The following is a 26,834-nucleotide window of genomic DNA, read 5'->3' as shown; positions in this document are numbered from 1 at the left end:
TATATTGCGAGAAAAAACATTTTAATGCAATGGCTAAATGAACTCACGATCCTTCCGGATCCATCGGATCCAAAAGATATAATGTAGCCTTGAAGTTGATGTTAATTGCGTAACGGTTGTCTCTTCAATCTTTTATTTTTTATTGTTTAGATGGATGGACGAGCTCACAGCCCACCTGGTGTTAAGTGGTTACTGGAGCCCATAGACATCTACAACGTAAATGCGCCACCCACCTTGAGATATAAGTTGAGTTCTCAAGTATAGTCTCAAGTATATATAGCAACGCACTGGCGTAAACGCTGGTGACCGTGGGCGGAGGTGAATCACTTACCATCAGGTGACCCGTCTTGCTCGTTTGCCTCTTAGTTGTTATAAAAAAAAAAAAGTTACAACGGCTGCCCCACCCTTCAAACCGAAACGCATTACTGCTTCACGCGAACTCACAAGAAGTCCTATCACCAGTTAAAAAAATGTGAGCCGTCACGGGACCCCTGGCAGATGTGAAACAACGACATTATTTTGTAAAAGTAATATGCAAAAAAGAACAGATTGTGATAGGAACTAAATATGTCATATTGCTAAAATAAAATATTACGAAAAAATAATTTGTTTTCAAGTAAAACACAGGTTATGTGTACTATAGTAAACAACACTATACACTACGGAATATACACTATAGGTATCCGAGCTCAGTGTAGCGAGAGAGATGGCTTAACGCCGGATCGACTGGGAGAGAATCGCACAGTCGATTGCGCATGGCGACGAGTCGCCACACCGTACACACTACTGCATATATACTGTATATATATACATATATATAGCTATATATATATATAGCGTGGCGACGCGTCACCACGCCATGCGTCGCCACGCCAGAAATCGGTTTTACGTGCGGCTATAGATGCTTCACATCAAAACTACAAAACTGAAACTAAACTAGTACCCTATGTAATTCGCCAGTGATATTCGAAATAATAATAATAATAAAAAAGATCTTGATTGGTTTATTACTTAGAAATAACAGCTAAGGCTTAATCTAATCGTACATGTGGCTGTAATATTCCTGATATATTTGGATGTACGTTTCCTTCTCAGTGGGCGTCATCTGTGCGATAACGTCGTCGTCGACACTGGTCAATGGCACCGTCTTACCGTTCACCATAACCGAGGGCGCGTTATCATCAGAATCCGAATCATCGCTTTCCATTTCAGCTGAAATATAAAGCAATTTTTTTTTTTTATTAATTTCTCTCGTTTTGTAGAGTTAACATAACACCATTGTTAGCTCGGGCTGCCTATGCCAATCTAAGATAACCATTAGAAATAGTTTGGGCACACAGCTACAAATCAGCGATACGCTGCGGTCAGAACAAAATTAATATTATAGTAACACAACCTATACCTATTTACTTGTACAGTATACCTACATTTTTGTAGTAGATTAACGACAGGATGATTTTTTTTAAGAACAAAAAGCATGAATTTAATTTATTATTTATTGCAATTTGTTCATTCGATATTGAAAACAAATCTCTAAATAAAAAAGTGTGTGTGTCCGCTCCGACGCACGACTGGAGTTTACTGGATATAAAAAATTAAACGAAACAATACGAGAAATAGTTCTATATTACGACAACACGATACACTACAGATTATTAACAAATTAACGAGACACAAAACAAACGACTAACAAATATATGAAAATACAATAATGAGAGAAACGCGCGATCAGTACGAGGCTTTGTGGCGGACTGCCGGCGCAGCAGCCCGGCGTCACCTGCGATAACGCGGCCGCGCGTTGGCTCCTGATTGGCGCGCGCACGCATCACGCAATCAGGAGCCAATCAGGCGCATAACGCATTTCGTGTGACATGCTAGTACGATTTTGGTCCCCATAATTTTCATACCCCGGGCCTATATATGTAAATCGATTCTAAAGGAGTAAACTCCAAAAAAAAACAAAATAGTGGATATTCATTTTTTTTACAAGTCCACGTATTATTTTATACTATGTTAATTGTTATTAAAGGGGTTGTTATTTGATGAGTTTTTTCATGATTTAATGACTTTATATATCCTGTATGGTCGACAAGCAGACGTGTGTCCCTTTTCAAATGGTTAGACAACCGCTATACCTACATTGAGACTATTGAGACTTCGATCTAATGTCTCAAGATTTAAAAAAAATGTATAAAAGTGTAGATGTAAAAATAATAAAAATATATAATTTTAAAAATTGGTTGTGAAATCCGAGTTTACTAACGATCGTACAACAAGTAGGTGATAAACACAACTTACCGACAGCTGCAAGTTCATCTTTGAGTTTGTACGGATCTTTCGATTCGTTGTCGCTGGAGTCCGAGCTCTCTGCTTCGAGACCCTTAACAGCGTTTGAGACAGGGTTTCCTGAAAGATGATTTAAAAATGTATGTCCTTTATGTATTTTCTTACAAGTCGAATTCATTTTTAACGTAATTTTTCTTTTTTATTTTATTTTAAACATAAAACGAACGTTTTATATTTAAAATAACACACACAAGCTAGAATTTTTCTTGTCTTATGGTTGTCGGAAACGTATTTGTGTGACAAGTGCCAATATACCTATGCAGAATTCGAAAATAATGATCTTTTACAACGCACAAGCGAATGAATTTACTACCGGATCGGAATCGCGACCCGCTGAGAGAATTCGGTCGGAAACTCACCGGGCTGATGTTTGGGTCAGGTTGCACGTCAAACTCTTTGCTGAGTTCGACGATTACGGTTACCGGGGTCCCTAAGCCTTCCCCTAGTGTTAGAGCTAAAGACGTCTAATGCAAGAGTCATTAGATCCGTAATGACGTGTCTAGGGCTTCGACGGTGACTGGCTCTAGCATGATCAAGATTCGGGAAGTAGTCAGCGGCGGCAACGATAAGGCGATTATTATGACGCATTGCCTTTTCGAAGTACCGTTCTGACGCTGACTTCATGTGTTTTAACGTTTTAGTATATACTTCCTCCGTATGTCGTCTTCCTCAGTGCTGAGGGTCGTGACCTTTACAGAGCACCTTTGTTAGGACTATGTTCCTCAAGTATATATTTAAGGGACGCAATATATGGATTCGCGAAGGACCACAGTGGAAGATGGTGCTTACCTGCGCTCGGTTGTTTCTCGTGTGCGAGCAGGACGGACATAATGTCGTCGTTCTTCTCCTTCCCTGCGGTCTTGACGCTCGCAGCAGTACTGGCCGCCTTCTCGAGGGCCGCGTCCGTCGAGTGCGCGCTGTCGCTCTGTCGACCAATACGAACCGAGTCAGCTTTGCGAACTTCAACATACATTCAACTATACGACGGCCGCTATAAGCCAATATTTCTGAACCGCATTAAGGAAGCGCTCGATACAAATAAGTTGTTTTCTCTTTATAGCTAATGCCATTGACAGCTTCGCTAGAACTAATAACTGCAGTTTCCTAATAACTGCAAAATGTATTCGAAGGAAAAAACAGAGAAATTCAGTCAGCTATATATAGAACATATGAAGACATGAGTAGATTAAAGGAATATTATACAATTTGTTAATTTTGAGAAAACGGGCAACACACTTTTATTACTTGTAATTTCTCTTCGTACATAACTCCATAATTTCTAAAAATAGCCTTTAAGCCCGGAGTTTTGAGGTCTAAAATCGATTATGGACACATAACACCTTCATTCAATGTAGAAACTCGAAAATCTTAAAAATTGTATTCCATCCTTTCATCCATACATGTCTTCATATAGCCTATATATAGTCGACTGAATTCCTCTGCTTTGTCTTAGCGGGTCCTCTGCTTTTTTCTTCGAAGGCATTCTGCAGTTATTAGCAAACTGCAGTTCTTAGTTCTAGCGAAGCTGTCAAGGTCATTAGCTATAGAGAGAAAACAACTTATTCGTAAAGTAGTCAAAATGTCCGGTTTGAGGGGTTGTAGCAATAATAGGCTGGGGATTCATTTAAAATGGCCACGCGCTCATGATTTTTTTTATATCACCAAAACAACAATAATTCCTTCGCGATCGACTCGGTCATGCTTGAACCGGTCACGGAGTCTATTTTTTTTTTTTTTTTGTTTTTTATTTCTTAGATGGGTGGACGAGCTCACAGCCCACCTGGTGTTAAGTGGTTACTGGAGCCCATAGACATCTACGACGTAAATGCACCCACCCACCTAGAGATATCAGTTCTAAGGTCTCAAGTATAGTTACAACGGCTGTCCTACCTTTCAAACCGAAACGCATTACTGCTTCACGACAGAAATAGGCAGGGTGGTGGTACCTACCCGCGCGGACTCACAAGATGTCCTACCACCAGTAATTACGCAAATTATAATTTTGCGGCTTTTGATTTTTATTACACAATGTTATTCCTTTAACGTGGAAGTCAATCGTGAACATTTGTTGAGTACGTATTTCATTAGAAAAATTGGTACCCGCCTGAGATTCGAACACCGGTGCATCGCTCAACACGAATGCACCGGACATCTTATCCTTTAGGCCACGACGACTTCAAAATTCTTTCGCGATCGACTCGGTCATGTTTGAACCGGTCACCGAGTCTGCATCGGACCTGTTCGTTGGAGGCAATGGTGCTCTCGACCATCCAGACGGGCCGCTCCTTGCGTAGCGCGCCGGCGTCCCGCGCGGGCTTGTCGTCTCCGATGGTGACGTCGACTCGTGTCTCCTCGACCAGCATGCCCTGGTTGCGCGTCGCCTCACCCGACCATTGCTCGCCGCCCGGACGCAATGCAGACTGCTTTGACGTCAATCTGGACCAAAGACAAGAGAAATGTCAATCTTAACCATTAATACGTATTCACTTTGACGTCAATCTGGAGCTAAGAGCAAGAGAAATGTTAATCTTAACCATTAATACGTATTCACTTTGACGTCAATCTGGAGCTAAGAGCAAGAGAAATGTTAATCTTAACCATTAATACGTATTCACTTTGACGTCAATCTGGAGCTAAGAGCAAGAGAAATGTTAATCTTAACCATTAATACGTATTCACTTTGACGTCAATCTGGAGCAAAGAGCAAGAGAAATGTTAATCTTAACTATTAATACGTATTAACTTTGACGTCAATCTGGACCAAAGACAAGAGAAATGTTAATCTTAACCATTAATACGTAATGACACGTTGAACGTCATGCGGCTGTACGCTTAACGACGGAGGGAAATATTTTTCCCCGAGCGGGTGATATTGCTCGGTAGACAGACAGTCCGAATGTTCTAGTTCGGAACTTGTATATATGCAAGCTTATCTTGAAAATGTCCTAAGCGAGATAAAGGCATCTATCAAATATCTTGTGTTGTGTGATGGCTACCGCCACACGGTCAACCGGTGGGCCTAGCTTACTAGGTATACCATTCGGACAAAGCCAAAATTATGAAAGCAGTAAAGAAATCAACTTGAGATCTTGAAGATCAAAATTAGCGACTTTTACCGTCTAGTTTTTAAGATATTTTAAAAAGGTACGACTTCCTAAAAATATCTTGATAAAAACTACAGCTTTCTATTGGATTTGAAAACAAAAGGCGTTCAGTTCGGCTAAAGGGCCACGCGGATCACTTCAACACGCGCTTTTGATATCTGCAATTTGTGGATTGTAGGAAGCATTTACGTCGGAACCCTCACGAGGATCACGGGTGACCCTTATGGCCCGAAAGGTATATTCAGGCCACAGTGCTCACCGGTGAATGAAAATACTCGATTTTTCATTTGGCATTCAACGTGTTAATAAATATCTTAGTATAAAATATTTTCTTGGATATTATTTTTTACACTGATTTGATGATTATTCGAAATGACTTCAAAACTCACCCTCGTATTGTGTTAATATCGACCGGTTCTGGTTCCAGTATCTCTGGAGCCAGTTTGATGCCTTCGACCTCTCGCAACAATATGTAAAGCGTTTCCAGCTGCTCATTGAACTTGGCCAACAATAATCTGGAGTCTTTTTTTGGTAGCGCCGACATGTCCTCGTCCACAACTGCACTGCAGAACGTGCATTGGAATTCTTGTGTTGCCATATCGTATAACTGATCTGCCTAAATTTGAGAAGAGCGATAATAATTTACTTTAGCAATTAAAATTCCTAATGAAATAATACAAAAACATGTTTTTTTTTTATTATTAAGCGAATATAATGATTGGTCGTTTGTAACGGCTAAACAAATGTGAGGTAGGCGTGACGAGATGCAGAAATAATGGTTGTAATCATATAGTTTTCTCGTAATTAAAAAACGCTAATGTGATTTTATTGGTGGTAAGGGCGTTTTGTTAATTAGCACGGTAAGTTTTTTTTTAATGGATAGATATCTGGTGACCCGAAGCCTTTTCCAGCTTCATCAGGACTGATGGGCGTGCACAGTTTCAGCCATGAGGGTTGGGATTTGCTAAGAGCTGCACGAACGTCACCGATAGAGACCTAAAGCTCAAAGGCAAGATGGTGACCCTAAGCTCTTTCCAGCTTAATTTTTTTTTATTGCTTTATTGGTGGACGAACTCACAGCCCACCTGGTGTTAAGTGGTTACTGGAGCGCATAGACATCTACAAAGTAAATGCGCCACCCACCTTGAGATATAAGTTCTAAGGTCTCAAAGAATAGTTACAACGGCTGCCCCACCCTTCAAACCGAAACGCATTACTGCTTCACGGCAGAAATAGGCAGGGTGGTGGCACCTACCCGCGCGGACTCACAAGAGGTCCTACCACCAGTAATTACGCAAATTATAATTTCGCAGGTTTGATTTTTATTACACGATGTTATTCCTTTACCGTGGAAGTCAATCGTGAACATTTGTTAATGATGGGTAATGTTAATGACACACGCAGCTGGTGTAGGGAGTCCAACACTCATATAAATATTAGCTTATCCATTAAGTACAGGCTCAGCCGTGAGGGGTGGGATTTGATAAGAGCTGCGCGAGCGTCTCCGATAGAGACCTAAAGCTTAAAGGCAGCTGCTTCGCAAATGCATCTACTACCGAAGCGGAATCGCAACCCGCGTCAGAGATCATGCGGGAAACTCAGCGGGCTGGTGCTATGGGCTATGTTTCACGTTCGACAAGTACCTACGGCTACCATGCTTTTGTGCCTGATCGGGTGACGGGTGGATCCGTAAGGTCGTGACTAGGGCGTCCACGATAACTGTCTTTTGTATGAACCAATTACGAAGAGGGAAAGAGTAAGTGCGAAACAGCCACGCGTTCCAGTTTGATGGCAGCCGTTATACAATTGACATTTCACATCAAATCTGTACGTGGGTGGGTTAACCTGAGAAGAACCGTAAACTTGTTAACCGCTCTATTAAAAAATTCAAATGATTCTTACTTCTAAATCTGTAAAGGTCTTCCCACAAGCTGGACACTTGAAACTGGCTCTGCTTGTAGCGTCGCGCTCCTCTGTTTCTAACCGCTTCCTCATAAGATCTAATTTATATTTCACGACGTTTACGAAAGTCTTGTAGTTTATGAAATAATAATTAACTTTTTGTGCTTTTCCGTCTAGTCCTATAAAAAAAAACATGAATAATTTACAAGCCCCCTGGTTTTGTTGTGGTTGAATAAGCGTTTTCTATAAAAACGTACACATGTTAAAAAGGAATAGTAGTAGCCTTTTTAACAAGTAAACGTTTTTTTTTTTAAATTAAATAACTTTGTCTTGATGCATTATGTGAACCAGAGAAAAGATCGAAAATTGCGAATACGAATCACAAGGATAGCTTTTAAAAAATAGTTTAAAAAAAAACATGTTTTCGCAGTTAGCTGTACTAAAAAGTACAAAATATTTATTTGTATTTATTATAAGTAAAGTAAAGCAAAGTGATTAAGAAAAATATCATAAAAATTAGAGGGGTGCTAGACGTCAATTATTTTATTAACAGATATTGGTAAAAGTGGTCATTATAAAATATCTTAAAAAGTACTCCACGCTTTTTTTAGATAGTATCTTGATCAGGATAATAGGAGAATTTTATTAAATTATTGTATTGTCATTGGTCGTGCGAAGGTCTCTAATCAATCTGCCGTTTTGAAGGGGTGAAAATCAGGTTCAAATATAGTTACATACCAAACTAATAAAAGCGGGTTAAGCAGATAAATATGAATGTTCTAGAACTAAGCCATATTGTGGAAATAGTAAATCAATATTACCTGTCTCCATTTTCAGTCTGACCTGAATGAATTTGTCATTTTTGAGAATCGAAATTCTTGCTCTTAGCATTTTTCTTTCAAATTTCAATAACTCACAAATATCATCTTCTTTCATACCTGGAATTCAACAAACCTGTACAATTTAAAATCAATAATTAATATTGACCTCAGAATACATAACATATTCTAATCTTAACTTCTCTTTAACGGCCGTCTTGTGTAGTGGTAAGTGACATGGTCACTACACAAGGGGGTCGCGGGTTCGAATCCCGCCAAGGGAAGATATTTGTATGATAAATATAAATGTCTTTCCAGGGTTATGGGTGTATATTAAATATATGTATGTGTATAATAAAAATATTATATTTATTTCCGTTATCTGGTACTTGTAACACAAGTTCTTTACGAACTTAGCACGGGACCAGTTAACGTGGCGTGATTGTTAGTAAATATTTATATTTATATTTATTTATTTATAATCTTTATATAAGATAAAATATCCATATTAGACTTGCTCACTGTTAAATATTTGTTCCCGAAAACGAAGATAGTTGATAGGTTTCGTGATTACTGACACTAAATGACCAACCTTGTCGACGGTACGTAAGCAGTTGTGCTTATTTGGAACATTTGTTATGTTTTTGTACACTGTACCATACTTGTAATTCAAAATCAGCTGGCATGCTGTGTCCTACGGTTTCGAGTAACACGGGAGGACCAAGGATCCGATGTCCGGTACGTTACTTGATAAATAAAGCTTTTAGTGCCTACGTTGATAACAATACAAACAAACGATGCTCCAGCAATATCTTATCACAATATTCGGCCAGAAGTTGTTGATTTATCGAAAATATTACTACTCAATTTGAGACATGAATTTGAAACTCAATAGCACTGTTGTTTCAGGTTACTTTATGTTATTGAAACATAAATAAAACGATAAGGCAGAAATAAGCAGGACCCAAATGGTACCGGCACCAAAGTCGCAACTGATCCTATCACTTAACTATAACAATGGTTTCGGTTTTTGCGAGTTTTCGACATAAGTGAAACCACTATTATGGCTTAATCTGGCGTCTCACTTACAGATGTCCGTGTACACGAAAACTGTTGAGTATTTGAAACGTCTGCAATAATATGACAACAAAAAAAATGCGAGATTAAATCCTGAAAGTAGTTTTATTTCCATTTAACTAGATCTAGCTCTGGTTTTAGGTAACGTAATATAGGTATATTAATATGGCAGATTAGATAATATTTCTTACATGGATTCCTGACCAGCATATCAACAATGAGTGCATCCTCTATTGTGTAGAAGCCTCTGACGACTAATCTTGCTAGCTGTTTTAAACTACTAGGAACTTCAGTCACGTAACGCTCTTCCGTCATGTTTCACTGAAATGTTTTAGTCATCAGTTCAATGGCCATGACATCATCATGAATTGATTACGAATTCTAAAATTAATCAGTTCTCGCGTACCGAAATTAAAATTTCACATAAATTCTAGTGACAATACAGCGAACTATATTTATTTTTATTTAATGCATATATGGGTGGACGAGCTCACAGCCCACATGATGTTGAGTGGTCACCGGAGCCCATAGACATCTATAATATAAATGCCGCCACTCACCTTGAGATACGAGTTCTATGGTCTTAGTATAGTTACAAAGGCTGCCCCACCCTTCAAACTTACTGCTTGACGGCAGAAATAGACTGAGTGGTAGTACCTACCCGTGCCGGTACTTCGAAGGCGCATCAATGGGGGATCATGTCAAGATAGTGTTCAATTTAATCTACAATGGACAAATCCTGTCCGAGCGTAGCTGGAATAGACCGTTATGCTATCAGCGAACAGGTAGTGTGAGGTTTTAGTAGTGTAGTGTAGGGGAATGATACCCCGCCCCGGTTAGCTGCTTACTATGCAGTTAAAGTGGGGCGGGGTATCATTCCCCTACAGTAGGAAAAAAACCCAGTAGTAGTTTCATAATTTATTCTTAAAACATACAGAAATTGAATGAACATAAAAATGAACGTTACTTTATTGTTAATAAATAAAAATTAAACATGCATTGTGGTAGGCTAACAAACACTTCTACAAATTTATTACTTAATCTCGTTGTCTTACGTCATTTATACATGAAAATTCTTTTCAGGAAAAATCCGACGCTTAAAATCTGGTCAAATTTGTCGCACATTGTCTGGTAGGTCTTTTTGGTTTGATGTTTTAGTAAAATGTACCTAACATTTATTGTTTAACTATGTACTGTATGTAGGCTTAAGTGAGTAATAATTTTCATTTGAACATCCATTAACCGGTCATTGATACCAAAAATATTGTTTTCCTATTTATGTATTTACAATAAAATTACTTTATTTGGTAGCGCATGTACCATTTATTTTATTATCGTTATATTATAATATCATTCTAATAATGTCAATTATATTGTTTAAGCTGCGCTCTGGACGCGTATTATAATAAAATAGTATTATTTTTAAAATACCACAAGAATGGATAGCTACAAAACGCGATTTGTTCGTTTATTACCGTATTTATTGTATTTAAATATGTACTTATCTAATAAAAGAAACTTACATACAACTGTTCATTACAGCTTTTTTTTTTTTTTTGGTCAGGAGGAAATCGCCGGACTTCCGCCCTCCACTGGGGACGGCGGGCGGAGCATGTCGGAGTCGAACCGACTAAAACCTCCTGTCGCTCAACAACCAACGTCCAAACCTCACATGAGACAGAACTCATGAAAAGGCAAAGGGGGGAAAGTGAAGTGTTTAGTGCGGAGCACATCTCTCCCATCACCCTCCCCCTCGGGACGCCGGACTGACATTACAGCTTGGCATGCTTTTAGTTCTATTGATGTGGCCTATTGATCTCGAACGGATGAGCACAGCCATCGTGACTATTTCTGACATGAAGCCGTCACGCATACTGGTTTGATGGGTTGGACAGACATTATACAAGAAAATTGAGTCTTCAACCTCGTAACCTCGTGTCTCAAGAAGGACAAAAACATTCAAGTTTTTCTTTACACATTTAATGAAGCTGCGATAACCACTTAACATCTGACAGGCCATGAGCTCGTCTATCCGTCTGTAGAAATAAAAAATGCCTTCGTTGAGAACATCAAAATGTTTAGAATTAAATTATAACATTCCTATTAAGATCAGTCTTCGATGTATCTATTTCTATTTCTACAACAAACAAATAAGAGGCAGTCTATTTAGACATTTTGAAATTAATAATTATTATTATGCGAAATAAATGTCTATGTTAACAACATTCAAATTGAAATTTGTACATTTATTATGTGCTTTTTCATAAGATACCATGACCACAGGGAAAAACTACATGTTTGGCAAGAGGGCATTTTATTTATAGCTGTATTATTTTATAGGCAAAGATAGAAAAACAATTAATATTGAAAAAAATTGTAAAATATCAAAAATATCTATACAACCACCTTGCAGCCATTTGACATCTTGAATTAATTACATTATTGATTGATTTGAGGATTTATTTTTTAATTAACTCAATTAAAAATCATTGTAATTTTTAAAGAATACATTATTTCATATTTTACTAGACATTCACAGATCCTCAGATTACAAAAAAAGCATAAGTGCTACTTTTAGAATTAGCAATTTTCATGTTTTACATTTATTAGGTCTAATATTAATTATTTTTCTGTATTTAAGAGTTGAAATTTTACAAAAATATACTATTTTATTAATAACATTACTGGTGTGTAATGAAATTTGCTTTTAGAGTACTTATTGTGTTAGGTTTATAAATAATTTGTAAACTTTGAACCAATGTGAGCTAATGTTTTAACAAACAAGAATCAAATGAAAAGGAACTTAAAATACCTAGTCTTCTTATACATACATTTTATGTCAGTCTTCAGTTATGGACAAACAACAAAAATGTGTATTAAACATACAATATCATGCATTAAAGAAACAACTTAATGTGTTTACAAAATCATTTGTTATGTGTATAATTACCTCATATCTAAAAATGTTTGCCATAAATAATTCTGATAATGAACCATTTTTTTCTTACCTATATAAATAATTGGCTTATTATTATTTTTCATTAATAATTCATGATTTTGACGTATATCATATCACTTAGCTGAACTGACACCCTTGCTTGTTTTGAATAGTACTTTGAACCCACACATTAATGTGTTCGACCTCTTTCTAAAATTAGCTGAATGTTATCTAGTGTTTGATAAATTACTCTAAAATTTGGACGATCACTTGGATTATGATTCCAGCATTGCTTCATTAAATCATAGACACATCTAGGGGTATTATCTGGGCAAGCTAACACATTTTCATCCTTCAAAAATCTAACAACTTCCTCATGGGTCATACCAAAGTATGGTTGTAAGGCAAATGAAAATATCTCCCACAAGCATACTCCGTATGCCCAAACATCAGATTCTAACGTGTACTTATTGTAGAGTATACTTTCAAGCGGCATCCACCTTACTGGGATTGCATCATGTTCATCACCCTTATAATAGTCTTGTAAATAAATTTTGTGTGAGAGTCCAAAGTCTGCAATCTTTACAACCATGTCATCATTTATTAAACAATTTCTAGTTGCAAGGTCACGATGTACAAACTTCCTGTCCGATAAGTACAGCATTCCTGATGCAATCTGTCTGGCAATGTGAAGAAGATCTAAGTGACTTAATGGTGCAGCAAGCAATCGTAGATCTTCACGGTGTTCTACTGGTGCAAAACTAGTAACAGTACTGCATGCTCTTAAGTATTCATTTAGATCACCTTTTCCCATGTACTCAAAAAGCAAACACATTGGACGTCCTATAGCACAAACTCCAAGTAATTTAACAATATTTGGATGGTCAAAGTCTGCAAGTAGGCAAGCTTCTCTTTCAAAATCCAATTGTAAATCATGAGAAGCTTCATCTTTAAGCATTTTAACTGCGACCAAAGTAAACTCTTCATCTGGTATAAGACCTGGAGCTTTTGCCTGAAATACTCTACCAAAGGCCCCTTGACCCAAATCACGAATATATATTATGTTATTTCTTGGAAACTCTAACTTTTCTAACTTAGGATTGAGTTGTGCTCCAGTTGTATGGTAGGCAAGATTACTTGGCAATTTATCTAAATCTATATCCATGTTTTGTAAATTCCTGCGACTTGAAACATTGCACTTAGAGTAATGATTTTTAACAATATAATGACATAGTAAAGCTATTCCTGCTATAGCTAAAACACATCCAAGGCCCCCTATTGATAATAATAAAACAAATGTGGGTGTAAAGTAATTCTCCATTATTAAATTTGATCCCTTAATATTGTCTTTCTCTCGACTTGAATTAGCACACATTGGTATCTCACAATACTGCCATCTCACGTTTGGATGCATAGTGTAACACCAAGGCCTATTTTCTTCACCACCAGCATTTCTACAATAATTTGAAGAGTTCTGCACTTCTGGAAACACTAATGGAGGTCTGGTGTGTTGATGGGGAAATTGCGACTCCCAAGCCTGACAAGCTAAACCAGCTTTTGTTTCATTAATTACACCTTGGTAGTAACGGCCATTACCTTTTACACAGGTTGTAGTCACCTGATCAAGGTCCATGTCAGTAATCCCAATATTATTACAGGAAACTTGAGAGCCTTTACCACTGTAATGTGGTAAATTTTCACATTCTGGTAATCGAAAATGACCCCTAGATTCGAAAAACACTCCTCGTTCTTTTTGATCTTCAATCACTATCCAGTCGTTATAACAAAATTGCATTTTAACTGCCATACAGTCTTCATAACAAAGTGGTAAGGCAAAGTATCCGACACCGTCCTTATTGATGCACTTCGGAAACGCATAAGCACAAAGCAATCTTTCAGCTTGAGTCCTGCATGGTTCTTGGAGATTTGAGATCATTTCTTTCCAAAGGCCACTTGTTATCTTCTCGTTGTCGAGTCCGCCAGTGTGGTTGTACCATACGTAGCCGGTAGAATAACTTTTACATACTTGCCCATTGTATGGACCACAATATAACTGGACTGATTTTGAGAGAAGCAGCAAAATTAACAGCTCGATGAACAGGTCCATTATGATTATTGTTAGATGGTTTTAGACTTCTCCGTAACATCTTACAGTGATCTTAACCACAACATTGTCAAAAGACAAAAGTTATACAATGGCGGACAGTGTATAAAGTTATGTCTGTATCGTATCGATTTTATGATTGTAAATTTTCGTAAGCTCTGACTTCCTAGTCCAACCAATGTTCGCGTTCGCTCGACTTCAAGCAAAATTTTGACATATACTACTTGAACTTTGAATAGACACCTATTCAGTGATAGTGGTATACATTTATAGGTTAATCTGTTTAATTTAGTTATATATTTATGTTTTTCTATTGAAATAAATTGTTGGTCACAAGACATAAAATCATTATTGTATTAAAATTTGAAGTCTTCGTGGCGTAAAGAACTAAGACGCCCGGTGCATTCCGGTGATATGCGTACCTACTTGAAAAATATTCACGAATTACTTTCACGGTGACGGAATAAGAACATCTAATAAAAATCAAATACGCAAAAATTAGAAGTTACTTATTTACAGATAGAAGGGCGTCTTGTGAACCCACACGGGTAGGACCTACTCTGCCTATATCCGTCGTGAAGCCGTCTCATGTCGCGTAAATTAAAATACGGTATGATTTAAAATTGTACCGAAAATGAACCTTTACTTCTACTTATTTTATTCGACGAGTGAATAAAAAAAAACTAAAATGAACACGCTGATTTCAGAGTAAAGTGACGTTGTCTAAAAAAATTTAATTGATAATTAATTAGATATGTATGTTTTATAAACCGTTTTTCATAAACCCAATGAGATTTAATAAAAACAGGCTTACTTAGCAGTTCATAACTTCAGGTTAGTAGTAACTCGACTCTATCAAAGGAGACTGAAACGATTACATACATTTTTGGGCCCGAATGTAACGTGATGAAACTAATATGAATTAATAGATTCAGATTTATCAGTACCTTGCTGAAAATTATAAAAGTTTTCTCAATCTGAGAGCCGAGTTAATAAAGATTTAGTAAAAGTTAGGTTATGTTACAATCTCTTTAAAAGAGCTGAATAATAACTTATTTAAGCAAGGTTATGTTACAATCTCTTTAAAAGAGCTGAATAATAACTTATTTAAGCAAGGTTATGTTACAATCTCTTTAAAAGAGCTGAATAATAACTTATTTAAGCATAAGTAAATGTTTATTATATCCATTGGATAATCATTTAAATGTCATAATAAGAGTGAATATCAATGATATATATTAGGTATGGAATATGGAATTGCTATCCCACAATTCACACAGCGATCCATAATTTCTACAGTATCCAATGCAACAATTTCAAGTCAAACGTGTGAGCGATCTTCGGTGTCCAGTGTAGAAGCAATTGTCGTACAAGGCTGGCAGAGTTGGAATCCGTAATAATAAAGCAGTGATCGTTGAAAATATAAAAACAGCCCGATAGATACACACTCAAAATGCGTCGAAAATACAAAACGAGTAAAGCAGAAAAAACCAACAAGCGCCAAAAAATAATTGTATAATCTATGAACAAACGTCATGTCAGCTTACTGTCAAAGCTGTCATCAAAAATACAATCGATTTTAATCGATTTGAAATCGATAATCATATTACTTTGTTAAGTAATAATAGACTTTTTCTTCATTTATGTATATAATCGCAATTAAATCCGGCGTATACCGTACTTGTATACAACAAGTATAAATCGTTCATTTAATTACTTTGCTTTAACTACCTAGTGCAATGTTTTTCTTTTTATAATCCTGTAATCGATTAATTAAATCGATCACACCGTTATACCGACAAAAACTAACTTTCTCATTTTTCTCCGGTCCCAGAAAGAGGATTGAGGTGATTTTTTATATTCTTATATAAAAAAATATGACAAATTTTTTAGACTACATTCCAAGTTATTACATTTTTGGCCCACGATTTTCCGTCTCCTTTATCTCTATTCTATTGTCTCTCATAAATATACAACTTCGGACACAGTACAGATGCGGTCGACATAAATATTAGTATTAATACTAAGTATGTACTGATAATGGAATGACAAATAGACTAGTAGTAGTAGTGACTTATTTTAATTGAAAACTAATGATTTTCAACTTTTTGTCGGCTTTCTTTAGTGTCAGACATTGTTACTAATTATTGATTTTACATTTCATTGGGACTTTTAATTTGGACTTTTTTACTTTCGAAAGTTTGGTTTTAAATATTTTCTTGTATGTCTTAAATTCGCGTTTCTTTTTGCGGTAAGTTGTGGATGTTGTAGCGCGCGGTGCATTGTCTATTTTCAGTATATACGCTTAATTTAAACGCAAGTTCGGAGCAGAATTAAACGTATAAAACGTAACGTTACCTTTTACCTTTTTTTTGTAAGTTCGCCCCAATTGAAATATTCCTAATCGAATGATGTAGTAAGTCGAATAATTCGATTGGAAATTCATAATCGCGTATCGTTAGTTGGTAGTACTGAAGGTATGAAGATGGTGGATTAGACATAGACAATACTGACATTGTGAATTTGTCAAACATTTTTATTTGCAAACACTTACCGACAATTTCTTCAATGAATGGCTGCGATTGAGAAAGTGAAGGTTGTGGTCCTCGGTGATTCAGGTATGCTTATTTCTTCTAATTTCGTTGTCGTCCATTTATTATAGCACATACAAGTAGGCACATAGAATTTCACAAAATAACAATACGTTTATTATAACGCTCCGCCATGACACCTTAATGATAGCCAACATTACAAAAATAGGTGCGAACGTAGTGGTCACATTCGATAATATCGATATTTGTTTACAATAATGAGAAAGTTGACTTATTGTTTTTAAATTTATCTGAAGTTTTAAAAATTAAAATTTAGTTTATCTCGTGATTATCCATAGTCGAAAACGTATTATAACATTATTATAAATTAATTCATTAATATACTTTCTTAAATAATAGTAGGCAGAAAAACTTTTATTACATTTGAATAGACATCTACGTAATATTGACGTTAGACTTTATAAAGAGGGTGTGCTAGAGCTAGTTGGCGCTCTGTTTCCACTTCCCACACCCCATTTTATATGCTTGTACTATATCTAGAATAGACATCGGGACTTAAATCGTTCACGTTAGTGAACTCGTTCACTAAATCTCGTTCCGTAGAGTGAACTTTGTGCTTAGTGCGAGTTTAACGTTCTCGATAGCGTAAAAATTAACCCGATTTTGTATGCAATTGGAATAGCGCCCCTAACGTAGGCAAACGATCCCATCCCATACAAATATTAGCTAACTTTTACGCTATCGAGAACGTTAAAAAACTCGCACTAAGCACACTGGTTACTTAAAATCGTTCCGTACTTCCTTTACGGGGAATCTATTCTGTATAGTCGTACTGCACATGGTTACAACTCCGGAATCGAAACCTTTTCAATCACAGCAGAAGCGATTTCATTAAAATTGCGATTTCTTCATACTTCAGGCAGACTTAAGACTGATAATAATAATGTGATAACTAAACAACACAAACTAAAATTAATTGAAATGTCTAGTTACCTAGTAGGTATACCGACTCGCAAAATGTAAGAGAAAGTACCTATTCTGAAAATAATGAAAATATGTGAATGAGTTCATTAAAATTTGATTCATCGGAACGAATCGCTCGCGAGCTACACAAATTTAATTTAGTATCTTTAGATTACATAATTACTATATTTTATAACGAACTTAGATTTTATTTTTGTCAGAATTTCCGTAATGAGTTTTGCCATCAGATCCATTATTGTAATCTAATTAGATCGATATATTTTTTATGGTTTCGAAATAATAAAGCATTTAAATTGTAGGTGTGGGCAAAACATCTTTAACACATTTGATAGCACACAATAAGCCCATTTTATCGCCGGGATGGACGGTCGGTTGCTCTGTGGAAGTTAAATTACACAAATACAAAGAAGGAACACAAGCCCAAAACACGTTCTTCGTAGAACTTTGGGATGTCGGAGGCTCAAATGGACATAGAAACACAAGAGATGTGTTTTACCAACCAACGCATGGTTTGTTATATTAGAAAAATATGTTTTAATTTGATTTTTTATGGATGAACGAGTTCACTGTCCATCTGGTACCACCAATAACGACTACAAATCACGTCGACATATACCTAGTCGTTTGTCAACGTTCAGACCAAAACACATGATTGCTTGGTGATAAAAAAGGGCTCCTAACCCTGTGGGTTCATACGCGACCTATCCACAGTAATAATTCAAATTTATAAAATGCATAATACACGATGCAGTTCCCATATCAAAGTTGTTTATGAATACTTGTTAAGTGCGTATTTATCATGGGTACATATGCAATCTTCCCGATAACACGAGACATACCACTCCAGAATAACATTCTTAGATGAATAGTAGAGTTAAAGAGTTAATTAAATATTTAAGGAATCATATTGGTGCACGATTTGACGAACAGAAAAAGTCAAGTGAATCTTCAGAAGTGGCTCGCTGAAATATTGAATCAGGACAGTTCGAATCCAACTTTACAGCATGTAGACGTCGATCCGGAACAGTTCTTAGGTTCCACACAGGTCTGTTTTTCGGTTCCAATATCTAAGTATTATTTTATGAAAATAATATATTATTTCAGAATATAGAAATTCCATATAGTTGTTAGTAGCAAACTTTTATTTAAAATGTTATTTAATCTAGCCTACGGTTGGGATTGCAAAATACTGCGAGCTTGGTTATTTAGCGCGTTGTTTGTCCAAATGATTTGCCATCAAATACTTATAATAGACTATAAATAGAATATAAATAGACTGTCTATTTTTTGCAATTTTTTTTTTGTTGCCTTTGCCCTTTTGGGCTTACGACTATACGGCCCATCTGATGGTGAATGGTTACCGTCGCCCATGGACTTCAGCAATGCCAGGGGCAGAGCTAAGCCGCTGCCTACCTTTATGTACTCTCCACAAGCCTCGTTTGAAGAAGAACAAGTCATCGCGCTCGGGAAACACCATGCCATAATGCCCTCAAAATACAGTCTGAGCTTAAACGCATTCTGTGCCACATTCACGCGGTCCGTTTCCTCACGTAGGCGTAGAAGTCAGGGCTATTCCTATCACATGCGGACGGGTAGGTGAGCTCACGGGTACAACCTGAGAGAATTAGCTAACACTAGCCCTAGCAAGAGCAGTGCTTCGCAGAATCTACCACCGGATCAGAATTGCGACCCACTGCGAAGACCCGGCGAGAAACTCAGTGGGTTGTGTCTGGGTTAGTTCGCTCGTCGAACTCTTCTTCATAATCGACGAACTCGATGAGGATGGTGACTGGATTATCTTGAAGGCATCATTATATTGTATATGTAGATCCAGCAGTTCCGCTGGCCATAATTAACCCACAGGCTGCACGTGTAAAAGCTTTGGCAATAATAATTAAACAACGTCACCTTGCTTCGTAAATAATATGTAAATTATTATTTGATTCGACAATAAATACGTAATCTGGAGAGTTCGATTGTAGATTCCGATTTTAGTGATCGGGACTAAATACGACGCTGCGGAGGAAAAACAAAGGAAAAATCAGTATAGAAGACTCGCAAGTAGTATAGCTGAACAATGCGGTGCTGACGAAATATTTGTAACCTGTCATCAGGCAAGGTAACCATTGAAAATATTCTGTTGTTTATAAACATGATTTTCAGTAACGCGAAATTAAATTATAATATTTCAGATCCCTAGCTCCAGGCTCTACGAATTCAGTGAAATTAACAAGATTTTTTGATAAGGTATTTCACGAATAAAGAACAATATAATCAATTAATCTGAATACTTTATATTCATGTCTAGTAGAATACATTCATATCATACATTTCAAATATATTTGCAGGTAATTGAACGTCGATACTATTCGCGAGTTAGTCCATTTTCAGATAAAAGACGTATTCCCCCGTACATCATGGCTACGTCAACTCCTCTTTCTAACAACAGACCATCTCAATATATGAGTCCAAGGTTTTATCATATGGATTAAAAATATTTGTATTGCCTATATTCAAATCATTCCTTAGGTTCGAAAACTAAAAACATTTTTTTCCTTTCGTAAATTGGAGTAAGGATGAAATATTGGACGCAGAAAAAATAATTGTTTTATTGTTTTGTTAATTAATAAAATCAGTTTAATGCAAAATTTTGAAAATTTATTGAATTATTTATAACGCCCAAACTCGAACGTAGTCTACTTGGAGGGAAGCGTCTTGACCATCGTTAACGTTCAAATTCCACGTCGGAAGCCAACCGCCTTGGCCATTCCAGAAATCTGTGGCTGCCTGTAATGTGATGAAACTAGTAATAAGTAAATTACGTTTGTTAAAAAAGCTTTGCAGTTGGTTTTAAAATGTTTTGCTGTTACTTACCATTGGGGAATTGTTCCACCAAGGCTTAGGAATAGGGTTCTTGACACCATCAGGGAAGAAACCATTGGTGCCTCCGACAGCTAAGTTGATTATGAGATAGAACTGAAAGTTTAACAATCAGTAAATAGTCTTCCTGTGTTTACATTACAGTATTTTAAAGAAAAAAATATTAAAAATAGATATAGACATATTATCTGATTAGTAAATGTCTTATATCAGTCTCTAGTTCCTACGGCACTGGGACTCCTAGGACTTTACTCTTAAGGCCCGTTTTGGGCGGTATGTGGTTTGTACTCGATTATTTATTAATGTTAGATTTACACTTTTTTCAACGGAAGCGTCTATAAATACAATCCTATCCATATCCAATCGACTAGCGAGTGCCCATGTATTTGGGAGGATTGTTGTAAAGTCTATATAGAAAAAGATATTACCCAAAGAAGAAAACAGCTAATAGCATTAAAATATATTGCGTCCGTCTTAACTTGTATTTATTTTAAAGAGAATGTAGAATAATCTGATAATCAACAAGACACTAAATTCAATCTTCGACGAGATCTGTGAGTGAGTTCAAACCTATGCAATCTGACTGCAAATGCCGTCTATACAACATATCTTGTGTACGTCGTTTGTCAAAAGCAAATTCAGTATAGTAACATTTTTGTGGGTGTGTAAATACGTACTTTTTGGTCGAATGGCGCCATCTTACTTCCATATCTCCACGGGTTATGAATACCGGGTCTATTGTTGAAGCCGCCGTATTCCCAAAAGCCACCATTTCCAGGAGTGACACGACCGATCTCAGAGTCGTCAATTCTAAAGCTTATGAAATCTGCGAATTTGGTTAATATATAATTACTTTCGTAATTAAATTTTTGGCGATAATTGGTATTGAGCCTTGAATTCAATAATAATAAGAGATCTTTAATACATTTCCAAGATTATCAATTTCAATATTTTTTTGCTTCTATGTTGATCATGAAATCCTCAAGCTACATTGGACGAAACTTCTATATCATATTTTAAATTTTTTAGGGTTATTATATGTATGAGGCCCGGTCACTACTCGAAACCTGGTGGACTGTGCAATTGACTGATTTAATACGAAAAAACCAAACTCGTTTTGTAGTAATATTTGCAATGCACACTCTGATTTTGACGATGAATTTCAATATTTTATGCTATTGCGATATATGTATTCTAATATATGTATTATAAATTGAATACAATGGAAAAGGATTCATGATAAAATAAAAACGACGCATCCGAAAAATAGTCTACCCACTCTATTTAAAAAATAATGGTACGTAAACCTACCTACGCAAATTGTAATAATATAGGTAATAAGAGAGTATTTTTGTAGAAATAAAACTGTTCTATTTTTAGATACGGTACATATAGCTATTTAAACAAAAAGCTATGTTGCCAAAAAAGTATATATTGAGATTATAACTAAATTACATTGCTTTTCGTTTTTTATTTTTTTTTATTTAATCTATTCTTGAAACGTGTATTTGAAGTATCTTCTATAATCAACGTGCAATTTGTTATTGAGGCCAATTTTTATTTATATAATATTTCATCAATTATTATTGCTCTTAAAACATGCACCTACGTGTTTACGTGAAATATAATGAAGTTTAAGTAAGTGTAGTAGGTACGGCTACATAATAATAATTAACCTGGTGTCCATTCCAGTTGGTAACGATGGAAATTAGTGTCGTATCCGGCGCTGTTCCTTCTGACCCAGTGCGCTTTTTCCCATCCGCTTAGTCCGGGGAAAGGTCCGTAGTGCAGTGTCGAACCAGCTTCCTGTGTAACACATAATATCTTCGTAAATTTTATCTAACATGGACCATTATGAATAGTCTTTAGAACACGCCGAACACTTTATTTGGCATATTATTATACACTTAAATTGGCAACATGAGGTCGATGTCTCATGCATATTGTGTAGCGACAGAAATATACAGGATAGTGGATCACGTATTTATTAGGCAGGGTGGATTTTTATTAACGTGGAAGACGTACCTAAATACTTGTTCATAATTATTTAATTTAAAAAAATCGCATATGTTAGTACTCGGAACCAGGCTGAGTTGCTAGAATCATGAGAACTTGTAGGTACTTTACTCTATGGGACCACTCGATACGGCGGCAAAAACTTAAAAAAACCGGTAGACAACGTTTTGTACCTCAATCTTCGAAACAAATGTACTGAGTATCTTACCTATTAGTATATGAATTAGAATGAACACCGAGTACTTATAAATATATAAAATAACAGTAATCACCTGTGTACCAATGTGTAGACCGTTGAGGAACATGTTTTTGTTGCCTCTGGATTCGACAAGGTCGATTTCCCCAGAAGCTGGCCAGGTGCCGTATTTGTTGTATGCAGGCATCAACCAAATTGCTTCAAGAGAAAAAGAAATATTAAGCACTTGCATTTACATACAAATAGACATAGTTAGAATGGTCGGTAAATCGATTTTATTCTTTTGTAGTCGTAAAGTATGTAACCCTTATTATAATTTTATTGTAAACTTTTTATTCAGCTTTGGTTTGAAAAAACCAAAATAGTTAATTTGGTATCTTGTTTGTCAGCTGTTTTTTTTAACACATTAGCTTGAACTGTGTGTATTTATTGGACCGGAGTTCTTTTAACGAATTTTCTCCAATTCAAGACTGATGATATTTTATTACTTTATCCTAATACCCGAACAAGAAAATCGCGATAGTAAAATATTAAATTTTAGTTCGGCTATAAATCGGGTTTTGTTACTATACAAACAATACTTTTTTGTTTAGTAGCTAGCTTAGTATTGACGAGCATTTGTGTTATCACCGGTGACCATCGATATATTACCACGACGTTTAAGGGTCCTAAAAGCACCGTGAGTGAGATCTGACAAGACATGTTTCGGGCGATGGCGGCTTTGCGTTGCCCCGTCGCGATCGGATATTGGTCGATTTGAATAACGTTGAAAATGACAAGCCTTATAGATTTAAGTGAAATTTTACTACCCTAAGTCTAAGGATGGAACTCACCGGGCCAGAGCCAATCTCCGGAAGGCATTTTCGCTCTAACTTCTACTTTACCATACTGGAAGCTGAAGGAATGAACGGTGCGAATACGTGCACTTTTAATGGGGTTCAAAATATTAGTGGGGGTACCAACACGCTCGCAACCGTACCATTGAGGGTTAGTGCATCTGAAATTGTAAATGTGCAATTGTATAAGAGAATACCTGTACTAAAGCAAGTCAACCGCAAAAATCCCATCCCATCGATCTATCATTGTATTGGAGTAAACAGAAGATATTTGCCATTGTTCTTCTTAACACTTGCATTCGATAACTATTTTTAAATGTCAATAACAACCTACATTCTTGTAGACATACCTTCAAATTTATTGTAAATAATAACTATATTGCGTTATATGCATTCAATCATCGCTGTTGTCTGTACAAGAAAATGGCAATATGTTTATCAGCTTCACTACATAGTATAAAAAAAGTCGCTTTCTCTGTCCCTATATCTGTCTGTCCATATGTATGCTTAAATCTTTAAAACTACGCAACGGATTTTGATGCGGTTTTTTTTAATAGATAGAGTGATTTAAGAGGAAGGTTTATATGTACAATAGCATCTATTAAATAGTGGAGAAATCAATAATAAATTACAGTTTCCGAAGCGAAGCGAGGGCGGGTTGCTAATTGAGAATATAATTTGATAAATTTCGTTTTTTTTTGTGTAGAAATAAAGGCTAGATTTTTTAAGTATTGGTTCTTGGACCGAATACTGTAGATACCTACCTGTCGGCGGGTGCGCCTCCTTCAATGTTCAAGCGACCGCTATGTAAAAATGCGGATCCGAACTGGTCGGACGTAAGGGACGGCCGAATGTACAGTAGACCGTTGTTCGTGAATGAGTTAGTTCTATTGTTGTTGTAGTACTGGAACTCCCAGTTCTGAAAAGGAGTCGACAAAAATACATCATCATTATCCTGCCCTTCTCCCAGTCACCTGGGGTCGGCGCAACATGTTTTCTCCTTTCATACTCTTCTATCATATACCATTTATTTGCTCACTCCCCTCTTACCCATATCGTCCTTCATGCAATCCATCCATTTCTTCTTAGGTTTACCTCTTCCTCTATATCCTTCCACATTCATAGTTAACATTCTCTTACCAACCTTATTTTCATTTCGTCTCATCACATGTCCATACCATCCCAAACGCGCACTTCTCAGCTTCTCTGTCACAGGTGCCACTTTCAAACTTCCTCTAACATATTCATTTCGTATTCTATCCATTCTCGTTACTCCACACATCCATCGCAACCTTCGCATCTCTGCTGCATGTAATCGCCGAAATAAGTGTCCATTTTAAAAGCTGAAATAGGTTCCTACACGTTGAGCATCAAACTTAGATATTTCGAAATAATTAACAATAATTTGTAATGTAACATCTTCTTTGTACGAGTAGGTAATCCCTACTCGTAAGATGAGTCTTTAATACAAATTAATTTTTTCGTCGCGTTTTGATAATTCGGGCATTTAGGTACTTACACCACCTCCGGCTAAGGTGTTTTCGTGCTGCCATTTCTCAAGGTCGAAGTCGACGAAGTCATCAGCAAAAATGAGTTGTCCGGAACACACGGTCACAGGGGCGTGAGTACCGCTCACCGTAGTTACGCTGGGTGTGCAAGCTTTACTCGCCGATATTAGGGCAACTACGCCCAGAGTTAACAGCCACATACTCCTAAAGTATAAATAGTTACCAAATAATAACTTTATTTTGATTGCCCTTGTAGGCAGACGAGCATACGGCCCACCTGATAGTGAGAGGTTACCGTCGCCCACAGACTTCAGCAATGCCAGGGGCAGAGCCAAGTCGCTGCCTACTGCTTAATATTCTCCACAAACCTCGTTTTAAGAAGGACATGTCATAGCGCTCGGGAAACACTGTGGAGGGGAGCTCATTCCATAGCCGGATGGTACGTGGCAAAAAAGACCTCTGGAAGCGCACTGTGGATGAACGCAGCGGTTCCAGATAATATGACGACTGTTGTGTGCTGATAGTGGGAAATTACTGGTGGTGGGACGTATTGTGAGCCCGCACGGGTAGGTACCACCACACTGCCTATTTCTGCCGTGAAGCAGTAATGCGTTTCGGTTTGAAGGGTAACTATAGTGAGACCAACTCATATCTCAAGGTAGGTAGCGGCATTTACAGTGTAGATGTCTATGGACTCCGGTAACCACGTAACACCAGGTAGGTTGTGAGATCGTCTTTCTATGCGAAAAAAAAAATGTTTTCTCGATTATAATTATATCAACTATATCATTAAATAACTAAGAGTATTATTAACATTATAATAATATTAGGGCACAATTTCATAGACACATACAAAATATAAATAACTTACATACCTAATTTACTATGTGGTTGTTATGCAAAACGAATGTAAAACGAACTTGTAAAGAGCTGTGTATTTTTTATTTATTTTATACGCAGATTAAAATCAAGATTATCAATCAATATGATAATTATGTAAAGCCAATTCAAACTATAATTTTAATCGGTATTAAGTCTGATTAACTAAAAACACAGTAGGAGATTTCTTAGAAAAGTCGAATGTAATAATGAAAATTAAATATGTAGGTACCTACCTGTTCTTGGTTTTAGATTTAATCACAAAGTATTCCGTTTACTGAGTTAGGGGTCAATCGCGTTGATTTATCACACACACTACAGCTAAATCCAATTAGCAAGATATAATCACAAAATAATTATTTATTTGCTCATTTCTGATGAACTTTCTGTTGCCGAATACTTGTTCATTTCGCAATAAATAAACTAACTGTCTATGGGAAAATCGATGAATTTGTTTTCAGCAAATCTTTATGAGTCAATTGAGTGCTGATGCTGAGTCAAGCGGAACTGGGTATTAATATTGACTCATGGATCGGTCTAACCAAATTCGAGCTACACTCAAGATTACATCTTGTGACGCTATTCATGCCACCGATAAAAAATCCTTAAGGTCATCATAGTTCATCGGAAAATATTCGACTATAATTACGAACTGCTGTGAAAACTAGAGATACACTAAGCAAGGATTATTACG

General features: G+C 36.6%; 4 protein-coding genes across 8 annotated transcripts; 1 reads left to right on the top strand and 3 right to left on the bottom strand.

Moving 5' to 3' along the window:
• Positions 1–981: 981 nt before the first annotated feature.
• Positions 982–17,304, bottom strand: LOC101742954 (general transcription factor IIE subunit 1). 2 transcript variants are annotated; one of them, XM_004931818.5, is made up of 9 exons: positions 16,844–17,304; positions 9,439–9,568; positions 8,174–8,290; positions 7,353–7,531; positions 5,840–6,066; positions 4,584–4,782; positions 3,136–3,271; positions 2,299–2,406; positions 982–1,212 (listed from the first exon to the last, which is right to left on the bottom strand). In XM_004931818.5, the coding sequence occupies exons 2-9, from the start codon at positions 9,560–9,562 to the stop codon at positions 1,037–1,039; spliced, it is 1,266 nt and encodes a 421-aa protein (XP_004931875.1). In that variant the 5' UTR covers positions 9,563–9,568; positions 16,844–17,304; the 3' UTR covers positions 982–1,036. The 2 variants fall into 2 exon arrangements, with proteins under 2 accessions (XP_004931875.1, XP_012550781.1); XM_012695327.4 differs by lacking the exon at positions 16,844–17,304 and having other exon boundaries at positions 8,174–8,306; positions 9,439–9,570.
• Positions 12,369–14,292, bottom strand: LOC100527944 (HOP). Its single transcript, NM_001199609.1, is given in 1 exon segment — positions 12,369–14,292. A coding segment is annotated over 1 exon segment (1,917 nt). The 3' UTR covers positions 12,369–12,375.
• Positions 16,748–20,473, top strand: LOC101742808 (rab-like protein 3). Of its 2 annotated transcripts, XM_004931817.5 has the most exons (6): positions 16,748–16,907; positions 18,125–18,334; positions 18,725–18,870; positions 19,808–19,944; positions 20,018–20,072; positions 20,174–20,473. In XM_004931817.5, the coding sequence occupies exons 1-6, from the start codon at positions 16,862–16,864 to the stop codon at positions 20,315–20,317; spliced, it is 738 nt and encodes a 245-aa protein (XP_004931874.1). In that variant the 5' UTR covers positions 16,748–16,861; the 3' UTR covers positions 20,318–20,473. The 2 variants fall into 2 exon arrangements, with proteins under 2 accessions (XP_004931874.1, XP_012550783.1); XM_012695329.4 differs by lacking the exon at positions 18,125–18,334 and having other exon boundaries at positions 16,766–16,907.
• BGRP4 (beta-1,3-glucan recognition protein 4) lies at positions 20,432–26,401 on the bottom strand. Of its 3 annotated transcripts, none has more exon segments than NM_001166142.1 (9): positions 20,432–20,612; positions 20,700–20,801; positions 21,383–21,531; positions 22,382–22,511; positions 22,994–23,115; positions 23,751–23,914; positions 24,518–24,672; positions 25,273–25,465; positions 26,137–26,170. In NM_001166142.1, coding segments are annotated over 8 exon segments (1,128 nt in total). In that variant the 5' UTR covers positions 25,462–25,465; positions 26,137–26,170; the 3' UTR covers positions 20,432–20,495.
• Between the last annotated feature and the right edge of the window lie 433 nt (positions 26,402–26,834).

This window comes from Bombyx mori, chromosome 22 (genome assembly GCF_030269925.1).
Source record: "Bombyx mori chromosome 22, ASM3026992v2".
NCBI lineage: Eukaryota > Metazoa > Arthropoda > Insecta > Lepidoptera > Bombycidae > Bombyx > Bombyx mori.
This window is presented reverse-complemented; position numbering and strand designations above follow the sequence as displayed.